This window comes from Hippopotamus amphibius, chromosome 5, assembly GCF_030028045.1.
Source record: "Hippopotamus amphibius kiboko isolate mHipAmp2 chromosome 5, mHipAmp2.hap2, whole genome shotgun sequence".
NCBI lineage: Eukaryota > Metazoa > Chordata > Mammalia > Artiodactyla > Hippopotamidae > Hippopotamus > Hippopotamus amphibius.
Window position 1 is genome coordinate 116,695,631 of NC_080190.1, and position 16,790 is coordinate 116,712,420.

At 38.9% G+C, this 16,790-nt stretch overlaps 1 protein-coding gene across 1 annotated transcript in view; it reads right to left on the reverse strand.

Annotated features, from left to right (window-relative positions):
- Positions 1-16,790, reverse strand: part of PREX2 (phosphatidylinositol-3,4,5-trisphosphate dependent Rac exchange factor 2) — a 281,055-nt gene that overhangs the window by 5,948 nt on the left and 258,317 nt on the right. The window contains exons 38-39 of the mRNA XM_057736322.1: positions 11,894-11,996; positions 5,509-5,576 (exon numbers count right to left, since the gene is read on the reverse strand). Coding sequence (XP_057592305.1) covers positions 5,509-5,576; positions 11,894-11,996 — 171 coding nt within the window. The remainder of the gene's footprint in view (positions 1-5,508; positions 5,577-11,893; positions 11,997-16,790) is intronic.

Sequence of the window (16,790 nt, forward strand, 5' to 3'; positions counted from 1 at the left end):
GCATCCCTGGACTAGTTTTTTGAATCCATATAGCATGAAGGCAAAGTTCAGGGGTCTGAACTAGGAGGATGATACAAGTTCTAGTGCTCCACGTTTTTCTGAATGGTTGAATCCTAACTCCAGAACTCAAATAAATGGGGATATAACAGCTGCAATAGTAATATACAGGGCATACCCATTATTAAGGCGGAGGCTGAGAGAATCTACCAGCGGATCTAAGACCACTGGTTGTAAGCCTGTAGTCCTCGATAAGGCCTGTGGCCATGCTGGTCTTACTTCAGAGCTTAGTCTGATGATCTAAAAATATAAGGTGCAGACTTCAACTTTGCTCCATTTTAAAAACACTCCAAACCTAGGGGTTGCTGTGGTGAGTCACTCTTTTTTTACAGATTAAACTGAACACACTTTAAACGAGTTGTTGACAAAATGTAGCAAATTATAAATTTCCTCTCCCTCAACATTTAATCCCCTGGTCATTGAAATCAAGGGAATTTGGGAATAAAAAAGATTTAATATCGAGTTAGAAATTTAGTTAACAACATGAACTTTTCTACTCTGGAAACACAGAGAAGTTCTTGCCTTTGGAGTCTGGAAGGTGGTTAATACTGTACATGTCATTTTCACGGAAGAAAATGAACACTGAAATAAGGACATCTCACAACAGAAAACCTTATTTCATCCTTCCTGGAGAAAAGAATACATTCAATTGAGCTGATATACTTCAAAGCTGCTTTTGCAGTGTTGCTTCAAATTGCATTCCCAGCACTGGAATAACAGAATAATCGGAAAGTTCTTCTCCTCTTTAATGTCTATCATTTTATTTCCCTGAAAATGCTGCCTAATGAGTGAAAAGGCACAGTGGCCTTACTCAGGTAGAACAGGAACAGTCAGCTGGGTGGCAAATGTCCTACCCCGTGAGATCTGGGCTAAGTCTCCTTCCATTACCTTGCACTGCACGTTTCCACATAATGCAACTAATGCCACTGGGTAGAGTAGTCTTTGAAATGTCTGTCTCGCAAGCTGAAGAAAAGGCTACTGCCTGCGATCACCTAATGAAATAACAGCTCTAGGCACTGCGGAGCTGGGCAGATTCAGCTTTTAGGGAGGCTTTTTGGAAGGGACTCGGGGTTATCTGAGTTCAGACACATTTGTAATGGAAATTGTGGGGCTTTGGGAACTGAGCACAGGCAGAGGAAGTGTGGAAGTAAAATGTGATGGGTAAGAGTTGGGCTTTTGCTCTGTGCTGAGGCATTTGTTTTTTGGCAGCTAAACAGGTAATTGGAGGCCTCTATTTGCCCAACATTTGGGGGCCCTTGCCATATTCTCATCCCACACGTGCACACCAGGGGCCCTGCATGAAAAAGGTTTGTTTCTGGCTCCACTTTCTTCTTTTCCTGTTGGGCTCAGCCAGCCATCCTGGAGCTGGTATTTCTAGCCCAAATTCAAGTCTTACAGAGACTTACAGACTTCAGTGTATAGATCATGCCCTTCATCATTCTACATGGTGCAAATAAAAGCTGTGCTAAAGGAGACCACAAAGCAAGTGCCTCTTTTCAAGGCTAAATTATCAATAATACTCTGACCTGAGGCAGTTCTCCCCGTTTTACAGATGGAAAAACTGTCTCAGAGAAGATAACCTGACTAAATTAAGGTCATCTGGCAGGAGCTGGAACCCAAAATCACTTTTTCACTTTTAATCATTACAATATGCTGTTTCCCAATTATGCAAATAAAGAAAATAAAATTTTCATTACACAATAGTTTCCAAAGTGTGTAGTGTAATAGAAAATAAGATCGGTGTGCCATTTCATCTGGAATGTAACATTTGGTTCTTGGTGAAGATATGTTTGATCAGCCAATGTATGCTACAAGGAGGAGGAACCTGGTCTGTATTATCCACAAAAGCATCTCCACATGGATGTCCCATTGTGCCTTAGTCACAACACCACCAAGTCAAGCTCATCATCTTCTCCTACACATGCTCTTTTTCCTTCATCTACTATCTCTGTGACCAGAACCATTCACCCTTGTCATCCAAGCCAAACATTAGATAGTCATCCTAGAGTCTTCCTTTGCACTAACCTCCTACATCCAGTTAGTGTCCAAAGACTTTAAGTCTGTCTTCTAAATATCTCTGGAACCCACCTTCTCATCTTCATCCTCAATACTACAATAATCTCCTTTCATGCTGCTGCCTTCAGTCTGAGCCGTCCTCAAAGGGCTCCTAATGTTACCAGACATAAATTCTAAAATCCAAATCTTTCAGAAAGATTGTTTATTAATGGCTCCTTATTATCTTCAAGTTAAAATCAAAACTTTTCAATATCTTGTACAAGTCTCTTCCAGATCCAGCCCCTGCCTATATCTCCAGCCTCACTTTGCATCATTCTTAAATCACATTCAATCATTAGTCACATTCTCAGAATGTGACATGTTCTCTAAGCATTGGTGTTGCTGCATCAGCTGAGGAAAACATCAATTGCCATGCTGACTGGGCCAGGAATACTCTGCAACCTCTCCCCTCCATCCTCAGGCTGAGTTATGTGCCACTTCTCTGTGTTTCCATGGCAATTTGTGCCATTTCTGTCATGGTTCTTATTTTTTAAATTGAAGTATAGTTGCTTTATAGTAGTGTGTTAGTTTAAGGTGTACAGCATAGTGATTCAGTATTTTTGTAGATTTATTCCATGATAGGTTATTACAAGATAATGGGTATAGTTCCCTGTGCTATACAGTAAATCCTTGTTGTTTAGCTATTTTATGTATAGTATTTGTATCTATTATCCCTTATATCTGATTTGTCCCTCCCCGTTCCCTCTCCCCTTTGGTATAGAATGTGTTTTATATACACATTCATTTGTACCATTTTTTAGATTCTACATATAAGTGATATCATTTGTCTTTCTCTGCCTGACTTATTTCACTCAGCATAATATTCTCTAGGTGCATCCACATGGCCGCAAATGGCAGAATTTCATCCTTTTTCATGGCTGAGTAATATTCCAACGTGTGTGTGTGTGTGTGTGTGTGTGTGTGTGTGTGTGTGTGTGTGTGTACACACACACACATATACCACATCCTCTTAATTCAGTTGTGTGTTGATGGGCATGGATTGATTCCATGTCTTGGCTACTGTAAATAATGATGCCATGAATACTGGGGTGCATGTATCTTTTCAAATTAGTGTTTTCATTTTTTCCAGATACATGCCCAAGAGTGGAATTGCTGGATCATATGGTAGTTCAATTTTAGTTTTTTAAGGAACCTCCATACTGTTTTCCACAGTGGCTGCACTGCCATGGTTCTTATCACATACACACACCGCATACTATTTTCATTTTATTCAGTTGTTGCTCTATGACACCTCACTGACTGGTAGAAGGGATTATGCCTTTATCCTTAGCTTTTATCAAAGTGCCTGACATCTACAGATGCACAGCAGAAATTTAATGTATGTTTGCTGAGTGAATTTTTAGAAAATGCAAGGCAGTGAATGGAGAAAGGGAAACTATAATAGAGATTGGTTGGGGAATTGAATTAAATACTATGTTAATCAGAGACAGCAAACTTTATCTCCATGAAAATGTTTCCAGAAACATTACCCCAGACTTGCCTATGGACGGCCTGGCCTTGAGAGACAAATGTGTTCTTCACTTCACTGTCTTTGAGATAGAAATCCTGGTTCCCAGCTGGGAGGGATCCCAGATGCTCTGTGGTCCTTAGCACTCTCTCTGCGCCCTCACAGAGCACCCTCATGTTCTCTCTTTTCTCATGGTTATGTTTCACTCATCTCTTTTTAACTGAAAGCTCCTTGAGGGCCGGAACTATTTTTGTCTCGTGCAGACATTCTCCATGGGGCACAGCAGAATGCTTTTCATTTCTTACATTCTCAATAAATATTTGTAGAATGAATGAAAGAATAAATAAAATTGAAAAATTATTCTCAATTTCTCTCTCAGGGCTGTTACCCCCTTGTAAAATATGTCAACTTTAGACCTGGCATGTCTTATTGTGTTTCAAGTGTTTTAAACATAATCTAATAAAGAAAAAAGTGAGCTCATCAGTTTCTTTTCTCATGCTGAGCTTGCACATTGGTTTATTGATCAGGATGCTTAAGTCTCATCCCCACTGTTTATTAGTATTTATAAGCCCCAGCTAAGAAGACCTCGCTGCACCATTATCTTGTTTTCTTATTGGAATTTTAAAGCTTCACTGGGTTTATTATCCAAATATACCATATCTGCTAAGGTGCTGGAGAGAGAATGCCTATGTGAAATGATTCTTTAGCAACAGAAGGTCTTAGATTCTAACCTAATCAGCTATGAATGATATGAACGATAACATTCACAAGACTTGAGGATTAAACAGGAGTCAGCACCGAAAATAAATGCAATTAGAACATGAGCGCTCCATCCACTTTGAGGGGGAAAATATGTCTTCCCTTTGGCAAGTACTTTCACTGCCCACAGTTTTTCAGAATGAAATATAACTTCATAAATGCTGCAGTCATCATTCGCACTCTGGTAGCTGCTTTGAAAATAGAAACAAAGAGTGTCTTGTCTGTGACAGTGCTTGGAGGAGGCTACTTTTTGTTAAAATGCAAATTATAAAAACGATCAAGTATAAAAGAAATTAGTTAACTTTGCCCTACTTCAAGACAGATGGCTGCCCACCCTAACATAACCAGGAAAAGCAAACGAACATTTTTTTGATGTCTGTTCCCATGTTCATTTATTTTAAAGGTGGATTAGGGTCCTTTCTCATAATGCCATGTGCACTGTGAACATCTGGTAGGATAACAAACAAAAAGCTCATTCATTCATTAATTCATTCACACCTTCTTGATATCAGTTCAAATATTCTGTGTAGGCACTACGTAGGCACCATGATGAACAATAAATAAAATGCAAAAAGAATATTCCCTGCCTCTAAAAATTTCATATTCAGGTTGGGACAGAGAGACATGGAATGATACATTGCAACACAATCAGGGCTATCATAGATCAATACACAAGGTGCTAAGGGAACACAGAGAGGAAGGGAAGTCAACCAAAACGTCAAGGAGATAATGATACCTAAGTTGGGTTTTGTGGTCACGTACCAGTTTTTCATACAGACACAGATGGGGAAGGCGATCATGCCAGAGGGAAGAGTACGTGATCACAGAAGTATAAATGGAAATGGCATTTTGGTGGTTTGGCACATTTGGAATACAAATTTTAGTAGTACCTGTGTGGATTTTTGTTTTCGAATTCATGACGGAACTTGCAAAACAGAATATTGTTGACGATGCTACCTCTAAGTTTGCTTCACCTAAAATTTCATTTAATATGAGAGCATTTATACTTAATCACATTTAGCCACAGAATGCTTATAAAGCTGATTTCCATGAGTATATTCAGTACTACACTGGGTGAATCCTGCGGTAGCTGCATTAGCTGTGAGTGACACTGCTTGGGAAATGGTGACAAGTCCTCTGGTTAAGAGCAGACCCGGGGAGTCACTCACCTCGGAGCAGACTGTGGGGTCCGGTCTCTGACTCCCAAATTCTTTGCTGTGTTCTGAACTCTTGCCCCCTGAAAGAAGTAAGGACAACCACTTTCAGCTCTGCATTGTATTAGTAATTATGTAACATACCATTAAAATTCGAGTGTAGAGTATTGACTGCAACAATATATTTTAACATCAAGAGAGACTTGAGGAGGAAAAAGAAATCATCATCTGAGCATTTTCAAAATTAATGCTTTTAAGAATCAAAATGCACTGATACATTGTTTCAAAGGACTGATGTTTATTTCAAAAGCCATCTAAATCATTTCAAAATGAGGTTAAATTGTAGCTTCCTGTTCATTATCTCATCTACGTCTTTACTCAATATTTCAGCAATTAATAGTTAAGACATTAAAAATGGGAAGTAAGTCGGCTAGAAATATCTGCTCTCTGCCCCCACTTTCCTGGAACAGAAATCACAGTTCTATCACATGCATGTGGCCTATTTTGTCCGTAGCTGAATAGTTAGCTATTTTAAACTTCATAGTATTTATCTAGAAAATCTTTTCTTAAATAGTTTAAAGCAGTTTCTGGACAAGGCATGTGCATGTACATCTCTGAAATGTAAGAATTCTGCCTCAGAGTTTATAGTACAAAGATAATGTGCTTTAGCAATGAAAAAGCCTTTGCAAATCTGTCAAGTTCATGAATATTCATTGCTCAGTTCCTAATGGGAATGAGTTACTACAAAGAAGCAAACACCAGGCTTTGGGGCTGAGTATAGATGGGGGAGAGTGATTTAAAAAAAAAACCCAAACTAACTCTCTCCTGCTACCAAATTCTGATAGATGGGAAGGGAAGAAAGAAAAGGAGGAAAGAAAGAAAGAAAAAGAAAAAAATATATTTTCTCAAGATGGACCAAATCAAGGAGAGCAAAGAGGGAAAAGGGGATGTGTATGGCAAAAAAAACAGATGGGAAGAAATTTAGGAATTGCAATTATGCAGTTAAAAAACAAACCTCTTTAATTTGAAAGTAATGTTAGACTTACAGAAACGTTTACAAGCAGCACAAAGAGGTCACATACTTTACCCAGTAAGTAAACTCCCTCTAACGTCAACCCTTCACTTGATCATAGCGTGATGATCAAAACCAGGAAATGCTAGTAGCTAAGCTGCACATCTTATTCACATTTCCCCTGTTTCCCCCCACTAATGCCCCTTTTCTATCCCAGAATCCAATCCAGGATCCCATTGTGTCTTCGTGTCTCCGTGGTCTCCTGCAATCTGGAGCAATTCCTCAGGTTTCTTTGGTCTTTCATGACCTTAATACTTGGGATGAGTACTGGGCATTGTTTTGCAGAATGTCTCTCAATTCGGGTTTGTCAGATGTCTCCTTATGACTAGACAGAAGATAAGTATTTTGGGTGAGAAAATCACAGACGTGATGCTGTGCCTTCTTAGTGCATCTTATCACTGATGCTGATTGTCACCATGTCACATGATGTCCACACGTCTTTTCACCAGTGACGTTAACTCATCACTTGGCTAAGGTGGTGTCTGCCAGAGTTTCTCACTGTAAAGTCACCATCTTTCTTTTTGTACTTAATAAATATGTTGGGGGCGATACTGTGAGATTATGCCCATATCCTGCTTCTCTTCAAACTTATGCTCACTGATTTTAGCCTCTACGGGTGCCCCTTGCCTGCAACAATACCACCATAGTGTTCGTGAACTGGAATGCTCCTGTAAAGAAGAGTTATCCCTTCTCCCCAAACTATCTATGTATTCATTTATTTAAACCAGTATGGCTATTTATTTTATCCTGTGAGTTATAGCCAACCTTTTTATTATTGGTAACATTTTGTTGTCCAAATTGTTCCAGTTTTGGCCACCGGGAGCTCCTTCAGTTTGCTTCTTGTGTCCTGCTGATATAACCACCATCATTTTTGAGTCCTTGTTTATTTTCTGGCACCTCAAGATGTTCCAGGCTCATCTTGCCTGTCTCAGATGGGAATTAACCTCTTCTCCAAGAATCCCTGGCTCTTTTTAATGGAGAATGATATTTAGAACCCATGATCTGGTCTCTGGGCATGCCCACTGCTACGACTGGTGTGTGATTGCGTCTAAGTCTTCTCAGTGGGCTGAGCTAAACGTACTCAGTGGGTATAGCGTAAATGTACTCAAACATCAATATTTATGTCTACATCTATCTCTGTCTCTCTCTGTGTGTATGTATGTGTCCATGTGTTCAAGCTGACACTTGCGATTCCAATCCCAATACCCCAGGGTTTATTCTGAATTCCAGCCTTCTCCCTTTCCTTATTTGTAACTTCTTTCTCAGAGAGTAAGAAACTTGACTCAGTGTTTACAATATATTTACTCATTTGTTCAACCCTACCAAAGACATGAACTAGTTTTAGAATCTCTAAATCATATCTAACTGGAGTATAGTATTTGTGTATCATTCTTTTTGTCTTTGGTCTCATAATATTCCATTAAATAATTTATACAAAGATTTTTGCTTAAAAGGTTTCAAATAAAATCAAAGCTCATCATGCTGAACACGTGTGCTGGTATATTCCACCTGAAATTCAGCCGTATAATTCTTCATACAGCCAACGTGCTGGCGACTTGCATTTTTACACCTTGTTTATTTTTCCCCTCTACTAAACACCCGCTCTGTCCTCTTTCCCACCTGTCTGCATCACATTTGTCCTCCAAGGCCCAAATCAATGATTGATTGGTCATTCACTACATCAGGTACTGTTTTAAGTGCATTCAGTACGCAAGCCTCACAACAACAGTATGAAGCAAGGACCACGATTATCTTTGTTTGAATGAAGAAACTAAGTAACAGAAAAGCTAAGAGTCTTGCCCCACATCACACAGACAGTAAACACTGGAGCTGGGATTTAAGCTGAGGCTGCCTGGCTCTAAAATCTGTGCTCTTGGCTGCTATCACATATTTACTTTCTGCATGAAGCCTTTTTCCAGTTTTCCTAGTTAGAACCGATTCATTGAACACTCATCACTTAGCATTTACTCTATACTGGGTATTAATGTAGAAACCAGTGACACCATCATGACACACACTCGGTGTCCAGCCATCCAGGGGCTCACAGGCCACTTGTCTACTTGTTCCTAGTTTTATGTCCTGATACACTGAGGTCGTGCACCCCGCAGAGCACTTGCCTGTGGGTGCACCATGGTGACTTGCCCACACGTGCCCACTACAAGACTAGGCAAGAACCTCATCGTCCTTGGTCGTTGTTCTTAGCGCTCAGTATAAAGCCCTGATACTGGAGGTCAGGAGACAGAATTCTTCAGAATCCAAGTTTTTATTAAAAGGGTCAAAAAAGAATTTGTGGTAGGCTTCTACCAAAAAATACTCAGAACATATAATTTAGAGGATAGGAAACTTTAAGCGTACAATGTAAATGAGAGCTTCTGCTTCAAACCATTTATCAATCAGAGGAGTTGGTTATGTAAACATGTTGCCTAGGATTACTATAATCATTACCCACAAATTGTGTGGGGCATAGTACGCTTCCCTTCTTTTATCTTTTCTTCTAACTCAACCAGATATTTAAAACAACTCCATTAAAAGTACATACACAAAATCTGTACATGAAAACTACAGAGTTGACCTCCATATTTGAGGGTTTTGCATTTGTGAATTCAATCAACTGTCATTGATCCACAGTTGGTTGAAGCCGTGGATGTGAAACCCCGCCGATACTTGATAGTTGCCGGGGGGGGGGGGGGGGGCGACTGTATTCATTGTGCCCTTTCACCATTTCACGTAAGGGATTTGAGTATCCAAGGATTTGTTATCTGTGGGGGCTCCTGGAACCAAAGCTTGGCAGATATGCAGGGACATCTACACTGCAATTAGAAATAAGAACAATCAATCATGCTGAAAAATTCCTTGTTCCTCAAAAAGAAACTAAAGATCTTAGAAAATATTATTCATTGACCAGGCAAACATTCTAACCATTCAGTCTCCGGAAAGCTGAATCTAAATGACTAAAAGAGAGAAGGGTGAGAAAAGTTAGATTTTTGATTCACACTTGTGTTCTGACTACTCAGATCCCCACGTGGGTAAGAGTTGGCTTGTAGATTGGATCCCAGCCATTAATCCCACTGCCTGTAACTGCTGAATACTGGAAAGAGGATCGGCAACAGAAGGAATAGTGCAAAAATCTCCTCTGGGAACCAGTCCACCCCAATTTCTGTGAAGAGAGGACCCCAGGCTCTATGATCTCTCACAAAGAAGGCAGAAACCAGGTCTTTGTCTCGGAACCACTTGGAGATGTGATAACTTGGAGCAGAGAAACAAGCAACAAAGGAAGGAAGCTACCCATCTTAGATGGATTTATTAACAAAAAAGAGGAGGGAGTGATAAACACTGAAAAATCCTGCAGTTTACAAATGAACTTACAAACTTCATAACTTTTCAGTATTTTAAAATTGTATTTTATGACTATATAAGATATATCAACAACCAATAATTAATAACTAATAACTAATTAAATAACTAATCATTAATAACTAATAATTAATCATCATTAACTATTAATTAATATATAAATATATTTTAAAGCGGCTTGAACCAGTTAAACAAGTCATTAAGGCCTAGGTAATAGTGCTTTTCCTTTTCCCATCTCTATTTTATCTATCTCAGTTTTCAGTGGTAAAACACTAAAAGTTTAGATTATTCAAATCCATATAGTAAGAACATACATGTAAGCCAACACATAAGGACCTCTTTACTGGATTATTCTTAAAAAGATCAATTATCAGTCTCTTAGTCTCACCATAAACCATAATTTCGAGAGGGCTCCTCCAAGTCTTACTGCAAACTTACTCTTAACAGCAACAGAGTGAAACAGAAAGGTTAATCTCTTGCTATATGTTTTAGCACCCAAAGCCTAACCCTGATATGCATAATCACAAGTGTACTCTGATCTACTTTTTAAAACCAAATCTGAATATCTACCCCAAATATCCTTCCAAAACCTGCTGGCATTCGCATCTGTATTTGTCTTTTTCCAGCTGAACCACAGTATGCCATGTGCTTTGCACGGATCTGACCTTTACTTAGCAAATCCCTCTTGGACCTTGTGAGACCTTGGTTTTCAATCTTCAGCTCCGAGGTTCCCAACCTGAAGCACCAATGCATGTGTGTTTGCTCTACCTCATCTCTGCAGACCCCAGGTCAGGTGCCGGCCTCACTTAGGACTGTTTCCGTGGATTTTTCTTTTGACTTGATTGACATTCTGTAGTGTAATCTTGGGAGTAAACCCATAGGGATTTATATGTTAGCCTGAGAATTATACACTAAGTCTTTAGTAAACACAGCAGATATTAATTACAAAAGCATTTCTTAAAAATTAAGTCACTCACGATCATAGGATAATTCAAACCAAATCAGCAAGAGACAGACTTGTTAAATCAATTTTCTGAGGTAGCTCTAAGAAAAGGTGGCAGAATAAAATATAAAATTGATGTTTTTTTAACTTCTTTGTCTCTACCGACTTGTGTTTTTTTCTACTACATTAAGCACATTTTCCTAATAATCGGTGCATTTTGGAGGTTAGTGCATTTTTGTTAGCATTTTAAAGACTCTTAAGGGTTCAAAACCAAACCACCAAACTTAAATATTATTGGGCAACTGTATAGAAAGTTCACGGAACTCCCTAAGGGTCCAGTGGTTAGGACTTGTTGCTTTCACTGTGCGGTCGTCCGGGTTTGATCCTTGGTCGGGGAACTAAGACCCCGCAAGCAGCGGGGCATGACCCAAAAAAAAAAAAAAAAGTTCATTCACTTTGTAAGAGTGTATTCTCACCTATAAGTACTTCAGTGACCTAAAGACAGTCCAAAGGCTGCTCTTCATCCTCTGATAGAGAATTTGAGGTATGTTTTTTATCTTCAGAATAAGGCACAAACTTCGTAGCACGCATGGAAATCCCTTGGAAACCTCCAAAAGGAAGCAGGGCCCTCAATTCTGTCCTCTTCCTTCTTTTCCCTCCTCCTTCCCCAGTCTATTTCCCAGGCTTCCTAGATCACCTACCATTCCCAGAAAATGTCCCACATCCTTCTACCTTGTAGCTTACACAGCCCAAATCCAATCCTATCCATCTGCCTAGCCACTTCTCTCTTCTCCATCAAGTTACCTCTTGACATCCCTCTTCCCAGGTTGTCTAAGTTTCTAGGAGAACCCTCACAGAGATGTCTGCACTGTCTTCTTCCCTGGAAATCAGTGTTTCTTGTTCATCACTTTCTGAGCCTGAAAAAGTGCCTGTCACATCCAGTCACCTATTGAACGCTTGATAAGTGAACCAAGGAACCTTCAAATCCACGTCCTGAAAAAACAACTTCCTAAAATGTGCGTGAGACTCACCTGCTTCCGCATCACATCTGTAGCCTGCATGATGTAGCGAGGAGGCAGTCCGTGGCTTCTGGCCAGAATGATGGCCTGCTCCAGGGTCACGCTCAGGGTGCATCTGCGGGCAAAGGCAAGGGCAAGTCAGACCTCACCAGTCCCCGCTACGCTCTTCAAGACAATTGGGATTGCTAATGAAGGGTGGAACAATGTGCCTCCTGGGAGAAGCACTCATTTCTCCCTGGGTATCTCTCATGTACTCATGAGGTATACATGTTAATAAACTTCTGTTTGTTTTTCTCTTGTTAATCTGTCTTTATTACAAGGGTCTCAGCTAAGAAGTCAGAAGAGAAGGAAAATTATTTTTTCTCTTCTACATGAATTTCACAATCAAATAGCACCAGCCAAATTCACAGCAACTAGACAATGAACCATTGATTTTTCTACATGGAACACCTTTTAAAAAATAGATTATATAGAGGCAAACTGCTGGGGTACTAAATTAAGTATTTAAATGTAAAACAAACCCATAATGAACTCTGTTTAGGAGAGAGCGTATACACAAATAAGTAAGCAGAATTATAAATTTTATTATCAGATATTAATCTTTACTGGATATTTCATGTAATTTAAAAGAAATGACTTCCTAATATTTTTCACTCATGTCTACACGTTGATAGTTAATAAATTTATACTGACTAGTGTAGGGAAAACTGAAATTAACATTTACTAAGATCAGAATTTTTTTTTAAAAAGTGTGTTTCTTGGACTCAATCCAAAAGACTGTAAAATGTTGAAAAGGAACTTTTAATGAGTGATTCAGCAATGGGGTGCCCAGAGCAGCCCCAAGAAATTCAGAATTCAGCTCCTGAATCCAATGATTGGCCAGCCTTGGTCATTTTTCTTCCTTAAAGACATTTCACTTTCCTCCACATTCTTCTCTATAGCAGCTCTTAGGGAGCTATGAGCCCACTATGTTTGTGAATATTTTCAGGTGCCGGTCTCTGAATTGTTTTTTTAGGAGTACCTTCTGCATACTTTCCATAAAAATGCTTGTTACTTTTAGATTTTCTTCCTAACATCCATATTAGTGGATTTTTCTTTCACTTCATTTTTTAATTTATTGGCATTTTGATTGTTTTTTCTCCATTTTTGCATTTACCTCTCTGTAGTTTGGTATTTCACAAATGCATTTTTCTAGATCTGTTTAGTTTTTCCCTACAAATGAAAGTTCTACAGTGCAATTGCTTATATGTGAGGAATACTAAGTCATTTATCCCTGGTTGTGAGGCTATACCACAGAAGCCCAGCACACCTAGTAGATTCAGATACTGATGAATTACGAAAAGGAGGAGAAAGGGACTTAAAACATTACTGCTGTAATTTTAGAAAGAACCTGACCAAATGCAGCTGTGTTATTACACATAATTGTACTCTAAGAAGAAAAATGATCAGTTCCATTGGCTATTCAATGACATGAAAAGCAGCTTTCTCATTAACATTACAGAGAACTCTTTGGAAAGCATTAGGAACACATTCAGATGGGCTCAAGTTTTATAATTAGCCTCTAGTAGTATACGATGTTTATAAATATTTAGTGTACAAGTCTGATAATAATGTATAATTGTAGTTTTACAGGTTCCTGCATACATATGTCAATGAAAGCCAAGAGCTAAAATTGACAGGTCATGCTTAAAAAAACCAGTTTTTACAAAGCATTTAATTGCCAGCTTACTCAACACACCATAACCTTTTCCTCCTCCTTAAGGTCTCCTCTGCTACAATTTTAAGTCCTTATTGATCCTAACATTTTAATCAATAATGCTCATTACACCAGCTGAATGAAGCTAAGAAAAAAATCTTTATCTTTTTCTAATCACACTGAAATATGTCTCTGCTTCCCAATAAAGTCTGACTTGCTCTCTTCAACTTATAACAAACATTTACTCATTGTGGAGGACTTTTAACAGGCAGCCTGTAATTTTTATTCATTTTCTTAATCTTTTAAAACTGATTTATTTCTCTCTACTTCAAGTCGTGGTAAACAGCAGCACAGCAGCAAATTATCTGCCAGAGACTTTAAAAGATTTTACTGTAATCTCCTGATCAATGTGGCCAGTAATATGCTCTCAGACAGGGTATCAAAGTGTCACATCTTTACAACCAATCACACATACATCATCTAATAGAAAACTCTACCTTAAAATGGATACATATGTTTTCTTTCACCAGCATATCAAGAGAAGATGGCTTTGTCTATTCTTGCCTTTTTGCACTAACCACTGTGTATATTCCAATTAGGTCCCATTGCTAATTGGAAATTTTTAAAAAGTGAAAAGTCTTAAAAGAGACAGCCAGGTCAATGTGGGAAATATTACCTATTTGACTCATGGTTGATTTATCCAACGGAGGTCTAGTTTTCCCATCACAGCACCACAGAGTTCCAGTCTCCTAAATTAAGCATGTGTAACAGTGCCTAGCACTAAGCCCACAGCTCTGCTTCCAATATACCATTATTCGCCTCATAGCTTTTTATCTTCTCTCAACTATCTCAATCTGAAGGTCAAATGGAAAAATTCAGCATTGTTGCAAGATGTATTCTGATTCTGGCATTCTCTGAAAGACTCCAGATCCAGAGAGTGGCACCTGGTGCATAAATGTATACTCAGAGTCAGGCTTTACGAGAGATCATTTGATTTTGCAGATACTTCTCTGATTACCAGTGAGACTGGGCAAGAGAATGAAGGAAGCTGACCAAAGGCCGGAATCCTAAGCAAATCCCATTCCATACGCGATTTCTTGTCTGACACCCCCAATTTCCTTTCTAGAACGATCTCTGTTCTCACATTAGGCAGTTAAATTAAAATTAAAATAAATCTACACTTTTACTCCATCCTGGAAAATACGGACTCTCAAATGTTCAGCTCCTTCTAGGTGAAATATTTTAAAAATTTAGACAGTTCTTTCCCTGGGAGTCGCAAAAATAAAAAAAATAAAGGTCACAGGGTAGAATTTGTCCTTCTTAAAAAGGCAAATATAACATATAATCTGAGTAAAGTTGTTCCATGATTTTAGCAAATAGACAGCCCAAGGAACAACTCTGCTTAGGGCATACTCCTGAGAATGTGTACTTGACAGGGCTGCAAAATTATGCAGAAATTGTGCATCTCCCCACAGAAAGAAAAAGCAAAGGGTCAATACACCTGTGCTTATAATGAATAAATCTTCTTGACATGTTCCATATTAAAAATAGATTCCACATCACTCAGAGATTTAGCATAGTTTTAATATGATAAATGTAACCTGTGGCCAATGGGTCCAATCTAACTTGAAAGGCACTTTGACTTAGCATTGCTATGGAAGAGTCACAAAGAGGTACCTTTCTATTCATTCATTCACTCAATAAATATTTCTGAGTGTCTACTTTGTACCTTCAAGTACCATTAGGTGCTAGCGGAAGTAGATTTACTATCAAGCTAAAAAAGGTTGAGTTTCAGACTCCCTTTTTATAAATAAGGGTCCCTAGCAACCTGTTCACATAGTTATATGTTTCTACAAATTTGCAAAAGCAAAATGTTTTTTTTAAGTTCTTTATTGGAATATAATTGCTTTACATCGTTGTGCCAGTTTTTTCTGTACACCAAAGTGAATCTGCTGTATTTATACATATATCCCCATACTCCCTCCCTCCCGAGACTCCCTCCCACCCTCCCTATCCCACCCCTCTAAGTCATCACCCATCATCAAGTTGATCTCCCTGTGTTATGCAGCAACTTCCCACTAGCCATCTATTTTACATTTGGTAGTGTATATATGTCAATGCTACTCTCTCACTTCATCCCAGCTTCCCTTTCGTCCCCCTGACCCCACCCACCCCGTGTCCTCAAGTCCGTTCTCTGCATCTGCATCTTTATTCTTGCCCTGTCACTGGGTTCATCAGTACCATTTTTTTTTTAGACTCCACATATATAGCAAAATGTTTTGACTGCAAATGGTTATGACTGCTGTCTTTTTATGTCCCAACTTTCCTCTGTCACGTTCTGGAACGTTCAAATGGCCACAGTTCTTTCTGGAACTGAGCTAAAGGAAGTAGAATTAGGGATGCATTTAGGCTAGGTTTACTGGGACCTATGTATACGATTCACAGGCACTTAGAGTTAGGTTATTACAACATCCTGGTGTAGGAATGGACTCCAAAGTATTCCTCCTGCCCAAGGTACAGACTCACCCAAGGTTGAAAAGGAGGTGCAGGACCCAAGGCTGTAATGCAATGTGTTCATATGCTGGTGCACCCAGGACTGTGTGTGGTGCAGGAGAAACCAGGTTAGAATGTACAGGACCAGAAGCTACTCTGTGGAACATTCTCCCGTACATTATGGTTCTCATGCTAAAGAACCCTCTTGAGATTTTCATATTTGACAATTTTTAAATTAAAAATAATGTTGATGTTGAAATGTGTGGTCAATTCTACCATAAGATTATGACGCTATTAGATTATGATAATTACATGAAATTCATGACATTCACCAACACCTTTTATAAATTGGGGTTTGTTTGAAATAGAGTTCACCTGACTATCATTTGGCACTTGCTAATACGATACTCTGTGATTTTTTTCATATGTTTTTCCCAACTGATCCTAGAACATCAGGTATCAACTTTATTTTAAATGTCAAATTGTAGAGCTTAGGGTCAGGAGAAGCATGTACAATGGTCTCCTGTTTGCCAGTCCTATTTCTCGATGCCAGGGGTACACAATGATCAACATCCAAACCTCCCCCTCAACTCAGTCTCCCTGGAGAGACAAAGCTTATCTTCCTAAATTGGTTTCAGTGCAACATATTGTATTTCAACCATTTATTAACTCATATCTATTACATTATATTTAGTTCACTTTGTATGACTTCAATTCTTA